Source organism: Oncorhynchus clarkii, unplaced genomic scaffold (genome assembly GCF_045791955.1).
Source record: "Oncorhynchus clarkii lewisi isolate Uvic-CL-2024 unplaced genomic scaffold, UVic_Ocla_1.0 unplaced_contig_4719_pilon_pilon, whole genome shotgun sequence".
NCBI lineage: Eukaryota > Metazoa > Chordata > Actinopteri > Salmoniformes > Salmonidae > Oncorhynchus > Oncorhynchus clarkii.
Window position 1 is genome coordinate 44,947 of NW_027258738.1, and position 11,373 is coordinate 56,319.

Genomic DNA, 11,373 nt, shown 5'->3' on the forward strand with positions numbered 1-11,373 from the left:
CAGATATTATACAATTAAAAATAATTCAACATGAAGTAGGAAGTTAAGCGATGTTGCCATAGACCTGATACACGGAACCCAAACCGGCTGCGCGCGCGTGCGCTATCTTGCATAAATTGATTTTGCCCCCCCCCCCCTCCCACACCAAATGCGATCACGACACGCAGGTTAAAATATGAAAACAAATTCTGAACCAATGACATTAATTTGGGGACAGGTCAAAAAGCATTAAACATGTATGGCAATTTAGCTAGTTAGCTTGCACTTGCTAGCTAACGTTAATTTGTCCTATTTAGCTAGCTGCTGTTGCTAACTAATTTGTCCTGGGATATAAACATTGAGTTGTTATTTTACCTGAAATGCACAAGGACCTCTACTCCGACAATTAATCCACACATAAAACGGACAACAGAATCGTTTATAGTAATCTCTCCTCCTTCAAGGCTTTTTCATCTTTGAACTTATATGGTGATCGCATCTAAACTTTCATTGTATTACCACAACAACCGGCAACAAAGTTCGTCTTTCAATCACCCACGTGGGTATAACCAATGAGGAGATGGCACAGAGGGTACCTGCTTCTATAAACCAATGAAGAGATGGGAGAGGCAGGACTTTCCGGGCGATCTGCGTCAGAAATAGGAATGACTTCTATTTTAGCCCTTGGTATCGCAGACGTCATTGGCGCGCGCGATCAGTGTGGGTGCAATAGTTGAATAACATGGATTTCTAAATGTATTTTGTGACGCACGTCGCGTGTCCGGTCTGGTCAGCATGTAAGGTTAGATAATAGTAGCCTATGGACCTAATAGATAGGCCTAATAATATTGAAACAGCTCAGACAGAGTCTAATGGCTTAATACTAGGTAGGTCTATCGATTGAACATACATGAAAGTGATGTCAATATATATCCTAATAATCTAGCTATTATATAATTCAGTTATTTTGCTTCGCTTGTTTTTAACATTGCAAACTTTTTAAGTTATTTATATTCAACTTTGAAGTTGTTGGTGGTCACAGAGAGACAGATAAACATCTTCATAAACGGTGATCTAACGATGAATTTAGCTGTTCTACGAGTTGTCTGAGGCAGGCGTTAGATTACGAGCAATTTCAAGTGCAATGTTAATAAAGACGGTTTTGGGAAACGCTCGGTAATGTAAATATGGTTTTACGAACGTTCTAACGATGAATTTAGCCTTAAGATGTTTTTGGGAAACCGGGCCCTAATCGAAAAAAACATGTGTGTTTCTACGGTATATTGCTATACGCTTATGTTCCTAGTCAGTTTGAATGCCTATCCCTAAACCCAATTTACGGGTGTAGGGGTATACCGCCACCCTCTGCTCACTCCAGGGAATTTCAGGGTATTGGTAAATTATCTGGGCCTCGTTTCGCACTTGCGATGTAGCCTAATTTAAAGCAATACGATGATCGTACGCTACCAGCTTTCACTAAGTGTATCGTTAGACAACCTGGTCTCAGATCATTTCGTATTATTCTGTAGATCAATTCAATACACTCCACTTAGTATGTTTTGATTGAACCTTTATTTATCTGGGCAAATCAGTTAAGAGCAAATTCTTACTTACAATGATGCCAAACCCTAACCTGGACAACGCTGGGCCCTATGGGACTCCCAATCACAGCCTGTTGTGATACAGCCTAGAATCAAACCAGGGTCTGTAGTGACACCTCTAGCACTGAGATGCAGTACCTTAGACTGCTGCGCCTCGGGAGCTCAAAATTATATGTTTTGTATGGTATATATTAGTCCTAATTTGTGGATTTCCATCATATGATATGTTAGGAATTTGTAAAACGTATGATATGTTAGGAATTTGTAAAACGTATGATATGTTAGGAATTTGTAAAACGTATGATATGTTAGGAATTTGTAAAACGTATGATATGTTAGGAATTTGTAAAACGTATGATATGTTAGGAATTTGTAAAACGTATGATATGTTAGTAATTTGTAAAACGTATGATATGTTACGAATTTGTAAAACGTATGATATGTTACGAATTTGTGAAACATGTTACGAATTTGTAAAATGTATGATATGTTACGAATTGTAAAAATGTATGATATGTTGTAAATTTGAAAAACTTTTTTTTTATTTATTTTTTTACATTTCCTGTGTTACGTCTAGTCTATGAGACCAGGCTGCGTTAGTCTGTAGATATTGATAGGTTCGAAAGAAAATCAGCGCTGCTCAAGGATCAGCTTTCTCCATTAAAATCTTACCTTTAACATTACAATTATACAACAATATTGAAGGTGCTCGTTATGCTTAGCCAATAATAGAGCTAATACATCACAGATTGGGCACATGTTGTCACACATCATGAAACACAGAGGCAAAAATGACAGACTGTAAAGTAGCCTAGTGGAAAAATATAACTCGATATGATTTCAAGGCTCAAATATCCAATCTATCCTTTAATGAAGTCATCTCGGTTTTCATTTGTGGCATTGTGTTATCTTTCATTTGTTTGCAGTGGCAACCCGTCATTCACCTGTTTAGCTTAAAAAAATAAAAACGTTTGGTTGTTGTTGCCTGTTTTGCATGTTATTTTGGCATTAATACGTGTCACATATCAGTTTGCATACAATGTAAAATAAATACATAATTGAGTTAATGAAGATGCATACAAACATGGTCTCTTTTTTGCTTTCTTGAGTAAGGCAGCTCTAAAATGCAGGTGTTTCAGCCTAGCCCAGTGCTTTTTGTGGTGATGGGGCAGACAGCGGAAAATACAGAGCGTAGGGGTTGGTAATGTTCTCTAGTTGCGCTGTGATTGGCTCAGTGTTCTGTTAGACATGGGGACACTACGTCACCGCAAAATCTATGGGTAGAGCTCGGAAATTCAAGCCCCTTGGGTGCTGCCGTAGAGTTACATTAGAATTGCCTATCCAAGAAGGCTCAAGGTCATTGGACAGATCGTCGTCAAATCACGTTATATCTACTTTAGCTTTGATTGGACACGTCAACATCATACTTACAAAATCTTAGCTAGCAAGCTAGCAGTCATCATCATGAATCAAGTCGACAATCTACTGGCAAATCCTTTTTAATCCTTGTCATATGAAGAGAAATTATAGATAAAATGTATCGGTGCTCATCGGCCATTGGACATAAGCATTATACGACAAGTTGGAAATCGACTATTCAACACTGAGTGGTTTGGAAGGAATCAGTGGGGTGGGTTTGTGGTCCAAGTCTGGGTTTAACGATCTCTTTTCCAAGCTTAAAAGGATAAACATGCAACATTTGCCATGCTGTCAATCCAGATTGACTTCTGGAACGTCTGGAAACTCGGAACTGGGAAATCTCATACTTCAGTGAGTTCAAGACAACTGGGAATTCTGAAGAAAAAAACGACTGGGAAAATACGTTTTGAACGGTCATCCAACTGGGAATTCCAAGTCGGGAACTCTGGCCTCTTTCTAGAGCTCCGACCTGAAGATCACTAACGTCATCATGATTTGACCTTGTTTTTTTCCCCCCAGAGTTCCCAGTTGTCTTACGGTTTGCCTCTTATCCTCTTGTTTTATCAACTTTGTACGTCTATCTAGTCAATTAAAAATTCTGAAGTTATAGATAGATGGTCACAGTCAGACAGAACAGGCCAGGCATAAACATCTTGATTCTATGTTTAGCGGAGATCTTCTGTGGAAAAAGTGTCGTGGAAGGGCAACAAAAATAAAAAGTATCTAAGATGCACTTTGGCTGCTCTACGAGGTAGTCTGGATCACTTGTAGACGTGGAAAGGTTTTAATGAGACAAAAAAAAGGCTCTGGGAAACAGCTTGGCTACTAAAGATTCATCATAAAATGGTTCTTTTTTTAAAACTTTTTTTTGCCCTTCCACGACACTTTTTCCACAGAAGATCTCCGCTAAACATAGAACAGGCCATTAACATCTTGACTCTATCTTAATTAACTACTAAGCTCTGAGAAAGGAGGCCCTGTTCACATGTATTTTTGTATTTCTCATGCTTCCGCCTCTGTTATAATTGTGCCACTCATTTCTTATAATGTACAGTGGGGCAAAAAAGTATTTAGTCAGCCACCAATTGTGCAAGTTCTCCCACTTAAAAAGATGAGAGGCCTGTAATTTTCATCATAGGTACACTTCAACTATGACAGACAAAATGAGAAAAAATTCCAGAAAATCACATTGTAGGATTTTTTATGAATTTATTTGCAAATTATGGTGGAAAATAAGTATTTAGGACATCTACTTTGTGCATGACACAAGTCATTTTTCCAACATTTGTTTACAGACAGATTATTTCACTGTATCACAATTCCAGTGGGTCAGAAGTTTACATACACTATGTTGACTGTGCTTTTAAACAGCTTGGAAAATGACAGAAAAGGATGTCATGGCTTTAGAAGCTTCTGATAGGCTAATTGACATCATTTGAGTCAATTGGAGGTGTACACGTGGATGTATTTCAAGGCCTACCTTCACACTCAGTGCCTCTTTGCTTGACATCATGGGAAAATCTAAAGAAATCAGCCAAGACCTAAGAAAACAATTTGTAGACCTCCACAAGTCTGGTTCCTCCTTGGGAGAAATTTCCAAACGCCTGAAGGTACCACGTTCATCTGTACAAACAATAGTACGCAAGTATAAACACAATGGGACCACGCAGTCGTCATACCGCTCAGGAAGGAGACATGTTCTGTCTCCTAGAGACAGAATAGAACTGTTTGGCCATAATGACCATCGTTATGTTTGGAGGAAAAAGGGGGAGGCTTGCAAGCCAAAGAACACCATCCCAACCGTGAAGCACGGGGGTGGCAGCATCATGTTGTGGGTGTGCTTTACTGCAGGAGATACTGGTGCACTTCACAAAATAGATGGCATCATGAGGAAGAAAAATTATGTGGATATATTGAAGCAACATCTCAAGACAAATGGGTCTTCCAAATGGACAATGACCCCAATCATACTTCCAAAGTTGTGGCAAAATGGCTTAAGGACAACAAAGTCAAGGTATTGGACCTCAATCCTATAGAAAATTTGTGGGCAGAACTGAAAAAGCATGTGGGAGCAAGGAGGTCTACAATTCTGTGTAACGCATATGTCGTTGGAAGTAGACCAAAGTGCAGCGTGGTGAGCGTACATTTTATTTTAAAATGTCGCCAATAAACGAAAGAAACAACGGTGCCGCTTACAGGGCTAAGTGCCACAAACAAAGTTCACTACCCACACTCAAAGGAGGGTAAAAGGGCTGCCTAAGTATGGTTCCCAATCAGAGACAACGATAGACAGCTGTCCCTGATTGAGAACCATACCCGGCCAAAACATAGAAATTAAGAAACATAGAAAACAAAAAATAGAATGCCCACCTCACATCACACCCTGACCTAACCAAATAGAGAAATAAAACGTCTCTCTAAGGTCAGGGCGTAACAACCTGACTCAGTTACACCAGCTCTCAGGAGGAATGGGCCAAAATTCACCCAACTTATTGTGTGAAGCTTGTGGAAGGCTACCCGAAACGTTTGACCCAAGTTAGACAATTTAAAGGCAATAATACCAAATACTAATTGAGTGTATGTAAACTTATGACTCACTGGGAATGTGATGAATGAAATAAAAGCTGAAATAAATTATTCTGACATTTCACATTCTTAAAATAAAATGGTGATCCTAACTGACCTAAAACGGAATTTTTACAAGGATTAAATGCCAGGAATTGTGAAAAGTTTAAATGTATTTGGCTAAGGTGTATGTAAACTTCCGACTTCAACTGTATATAATAAGCTTACAAAGTCAGGATCAAGAGTTCAATTACCACTGGAGCCACCCATATGAAAATGTAAGCATGCCGTACGTATTAAATATGCAATATGTCATGTTTTTGGCAACCCCACCAAATTCACTTAGAAATGTGAGTTATAGATCTGTCATTCTCATTTGAAAGCAAGTCTAAGAAGCGGTAGACATGTTCTATGTGCTCTATTTCTATGCTTCCAGTGTTTAGCTTTTGTTCTTTTACTTTCAGTTCTGTACACCAGCTTCAAACCGCTGAAAATACAATATTTATGGTTATGGAAAATATTTTTCACCACATATTAGATGGTACAATGATTCTCTACACGATGACTGTTTGTTTTGTCACACAAACTGAAATTAGGCGAAATATTAGAATTTAAGCAAACCAGGAAATGGCAGAGTGATTTCTGCTGCATATTGCACCTTTTAAAGCATTTGCTAAATGGCATACAGTATATGATTCTATATTATTGCTATAGAAACAAGCATACAGTATATGATTCTATATTATTGCTATAGAAACATGTCAACATATTACACAGTGATTATCCAAAGCGAACACATTGTGCCTATGATGTTCATCACCATAAGCTTTATTCAAGCCTTCTGCACAAAATCAGTAAAGATAATCCAATCACGTTTCTGTCCTCCACCGTACAAATATCAACATAAAAAATGTCAGAGAATATTACTGTGATCCAACATAAAATGTAGATTTAAAAGCAGCTTTGACCTCAGTCGTACCTTAGCAACCTAACGTCTGATTCTGCTGTGCGGTTTACCACTAGGTTTATAGGATTCTACAACAAATGTCCAACAAGTCTTTAGCAAGAGCCAATAGAGTTTCACTACAGTACACTTTCTGCATGCACAAACATTAGGTAAAATAAACCAAACAGATGTAGGAAATGTGTAAGTCAATGAAATAGCAAGCAGACACATCTATTCCAACTGTGACAGTGACAATAATGAGGTGACTAAGTATAGAATAGAATATTATAGAATGGAATAGTATAGAGAATATTGTAGAATAGTATAGAATATAATACAATAGAATACCACACACACGTCAACATGAGAGTAGAGACTGGCACACTGAGCTGTCAGTCTGGTCCTGGACTAAGGAATAATTACATAACCCAAAATATTATATATATATATATATATCATATGGAGCAACAGGGGGGTAGAGACACTAGTCTGTCCCTGGCACACTGGGCTGTCAGTCTGGCATCTGAGTCATGGTCCCAACTGTCCAACAGAATGTCATGCAAGCCCTGCAACAGACAACCCATATTAATCCGTTTCCTAAAAACATAGTGTAACATGCTTCACATAATTGTCATTATTTCCAGGTGGTCTTTGAGCTAAAGATAATCTTTATGTTTTGGGGAAACTCGCCCCCCAGGGTAGACAGTCATCACCTCTAATACTTTATACAACAACAGTAGTTAGACAGTAATAACCTGGGAATGATGTGTTTGTTTACTATCTTCTAGTAACTCAGTCAGGTCAGTCAGGTCAGACAGGTCAGACAGGTCAGTCAGGTCAGACAGGTCAGTCAGGTCAGTCAGGTCAGACAGGTCAGACAGGTCAGTCAGGTCAGACAGGTCAGTCAGGTCAGACAGGTCAGACAGGTCAGTCAGGTCAGTCAGGTCAGACAGGTCAGTCAGGTCAGACAGGTCAGTCAGGTCAGTCAGGTCAGACAGGTCAGACAGGTCAGTCAGGTCAGACAGGTCAGACAGGTCAGTCAGGTCAGTCAGGTCAGTCAGGTCAGACAGGTCAGTCAGGTCAGACAGGTCAGACAGGTCCGTCAGGTCAGTCAGGTCAGACAAATACTTGAAACTGAGTAGTTCCTAGAGAAATAACCTACCTGTTGCCAGTGTTTGGGTACTGAAGGACGTTCCCTTCTCTCAGATACATGGACTATGAGCTGCTCTAAAGAAGGACTGGCCCCTAGCTCCTCTTCATAAGGCAGTCTGTGTTCTGGCACTGGGCAGCCTGCAGGCGGAGACAGAGGTTATGGTTAGTGTTAGGGTTGCCGATGTAACTCTTCATAAGACAGTTTGATCTGACACTGGGCAGACTGTAGGGGGAGACACAGGCAGAGGGTTAGTGTTAGGGTTAGGGTTGGCGATGTAACTCTTCATAAGACAGTTTGATCTGACACCGGGCAGACTGCAGGGGGAGACACAGGCAGAGGGTTAGTGTTAGGGTTAGGGTTGGCGATGTAACTCTTCATAAGACAGTTTGATCTGACACCGGGCAGACTGCAGGGGGAGACACAGGCAGAGGGTTAGTGTTAGGGTTAGGGGGTAGTCTCCCACTGACAAACATTTGTGGGCAGTGCGCTTTGAGACCACAAGCGAGCTTAGGGTAACCTTAGGGTAACCTTAGGGTAACCCAATGATTATGATAAACACTGAGAACTCTTAAGAGATTGAATTATCTCAGAACCAAATCTCACATGCGCTTGGCTAGCTAACAGTGAAACATAATTCATTAATTAACTAACTAGCAACGGAAGAGATGCTATAGTCCCAAAAGTGCAAACACAGCCAACCTGGCACTCCAGGAAGGCTCAAGGAAACGCACAAAAAATATTAAAAAAAACAATTTTGAACCCCCCCCCCCCCCCCCCCCGGTTTGATATATAGCCTACCTATGAAAAGGTCTGAGCAGCGCATCAGCATCTCCCAAAGCAGCGTTCCTAAGGAGTAGACGTCTCCCTGTATGAGACACCACCCACTGCTCAGGTTCACACAGCCATCCAGGAGCTCAGGGGCCATATAGCACAACGTCCCCACCTGGCTCTGTAGATGGAGAGGAGAAAGGTTGAACTGAACGGAACACCGTGTGTATGATCTACTCCTGCAACGACGACATCATTATCAACAATAACAACAACACGATCATCTCACTGCCTGGACACTGGCCTATGGAGAGAGTAGAAACAGAAGTTGCCTATCAAAAACATGTTGTTGCTGTTGTTGCTATTAAAATCAGAGACTGGCTAAATACTTTTTTGCCCCACTGTATATGTATATACTGTACTCTATATACTGTACTCTATATACTGTACTCTATATACTGTATATGTATATACTGTACTCTATATACTGTACTCTATATCATCTACTGCATCTTTAAGTAATACATGTATCACTAGCCACTTTAAACTATGCCACTTTGTTTACATACCCTACATTACTCATCTCATATGTATATGTATATGTATATACTGTACTCTATATCATCTACTGCATCTTTATGTAATACATGTATCACTAGCCACTTTAAACTATGCCACTTTGTTTACATACCCTACATTACTCATCTCATATGTATATACTGTACTCGATACCATCTACTGCATCTTGCCTATGCCGTTCTGTACCATCACTCATTCATATCTTTATGTACATATTCTTTATCCCTTTACACTTGTGTGTATAAGGTAGTAGTTTTGGAATTGTTTAGGTTAGATTACTCATTGGTTATTACTGCATTGTTGGAACTAGAAGCACAAGCATTTCACTACACTCGCAATAACATCTGCTAACCAATGTGTATGTGACAAATACATTTGATTTGATTTGAAAACATGTTGTTGCTATTAAAATGAGAGACTGGATGGTGTAGCAGTCAAGGGCCACAGCCTCTGGCATTATATACCAGCATTGTTTTTGATAGGATGGATAGAATCTATCTCTGTCACTCTCTCTATATGTTCAATAAACGGAGAAAACATCCTAAAGAAGTAGAAGGGAGCCGGGGTTGGGGGAAAGACAGGCCCACCTGTACGTTAACCATGTAGCGTTGCCAGCTGTGTGGACCGGCGCATGAGCGCAGGATGGTGGAAGAGCCAAAGTCACACAGGACACAGGTACCATCGTCCCTCACTAGCACGTTGTTACTACTGAGATCTCTGTGGGCCACCGCTGGCTTGTGCAACCCTGAGAACACAGACATCAGACACACACAAACACACACTGTACAGCCACTGACAAAGGACATATAGGATTGGGGTCAGGCGTTATTCCTGACCCCATGGTGAGAGCAGGAGAAGGTCTTCCTGGGTCACGTGGCCAGGAGAAACTGCAGTGGGGCTTTGGAGCTTTTTCTCCCGGTATGTTGTCTAAACTGTGACGTCCACATATGATGCAGAAAAGCTCATCCAAATTAATCCATGCTTTTGTCACTTCTAGGTTAGACTACTGCAATGCTCTACTTTCCGGCTACCCGGATAAAGCACTAAATAAACTTCAGTTAGTGCTAAATACGGCTGCTAGAATCCTGACTAGAACCACAAAATTGGATCATGTTACTCCAGTGCTAGCCTCCCTACACTGGCTTCCTGTTAAGGCAAGGGCTGATTTCAAGGTTTTACTGCTAACCTACAAAGCATTACATGGCCTTGCTCCTACCTATCTCTCTGATTTGGTCCTGCCGTACATACCTACACGTACGCTACGGTCACAAGACCCAGGCCTCCTTACTGTCCCTAGAATTACTAAGCAAACAGCTGGTGGCAGGGCTTTCTCCTATAGAGCTCCATTTTTATGGAACGGTCTGCCTATCCATGTGAGAGACGCAGACTTGGTCTCAACCTTTAAGTCTTTACTGAAGACTCATCTCTTCAGTGGGTCATATGATTGAGTGTAGTCTGGCCCAGGGGTGTGAAGACGAACAGGCACTGGAGCGACGAACCATACTTGCTGTCTCTGCCTGGCCGGCTCCCCTCTCTCCACTGGGATTCTCTTCCTTTGACCCTATTACGGGGGCTGAGTCACTGGCTTACTACTTACCACTGCTCTCCCACAGTGGGGAAAAGTACTTAAGTAAAAATACTTTAAAGTACTACTTAAGTCGTTTTTTTGGGTATCTGTACTTTACTTTACTATTTATGTTTTGGCAACTTTTACTCCGCTACATTCCTAAATAAAATAATGTACTTTTTACTCCATACATTTTCCCTGACACACATAAAAGTACTTGTTACATTTTGACAGGAAAATGGTCCAATTCACGCACTTATCAAGAGAACATCCCTCGTCATCCCTACTGCCTCTGATCTGGAGGACTCACTAAACAGAGAACATCCCTGGTCCTCCCTACTGCCTCTGATCTGGAGGACTCCCTAAACAGAGAACATCCCTGGTCCTCCCTACTGCCTCTGATCTGGAGGACTCCCTAAACAGAGAACATCCCTGGTCCTCCCTACTGCCTCTGATCTGGAGGACTCACTAAACAGAGAACATCCCTCGTCATCCCTACTGCCTCTGATCTGGCAGACTCACTGAACAGAGAACATCCATGGTCATCCCTACTGCCTCTGATCTGGAGGACTCACTAAACAGAGAACATCCCTGGTCCTCCCTACTGCCTCTGATCTGGAGGACTCACTAAACAGAGAACATCCCTGGTCCTCCCTACTGCCTCTGATCTGGAGGACTCACTAAACAGAGAACATCCCTGGTCCTCCCTACTGCCTCTGATCTGGAGGACTCACTAAACAGAGAACATCCCTGGTCCTCCCTACTGCCTCTGATCTGGAGGACTCACTAAACAGAG

General features: G+C 41.2%; 1 protein-coding gene across 1 annotated transcript; it reads right to left on the reverse strand.

Moving 5' to 3' along the window:
• Positions 1 to 6,806: 6,806 nt before the first annotated feature.
• Positions 6,807 to 9,755, reverse strand: LOC139398401 (anti-Muellerian hormone type-2 receptor-like; the record flags this gene model as incomplete). Its single annotated transcript, XM_071144418.1, has 4 exons — positions 6,807 to 7,076; positions 7,673 to 7,800; positions 8,462 to 8,612; positions 9,598 to 9,755. Coding segments are annotated over 4 exons (548 nt in total), but the record flags the coding sequence as incomplete, so codon positions are not given.
• Between the last annotated feature and the right edge of the window lie 1,618 nt (positions 9,756 to 11,373).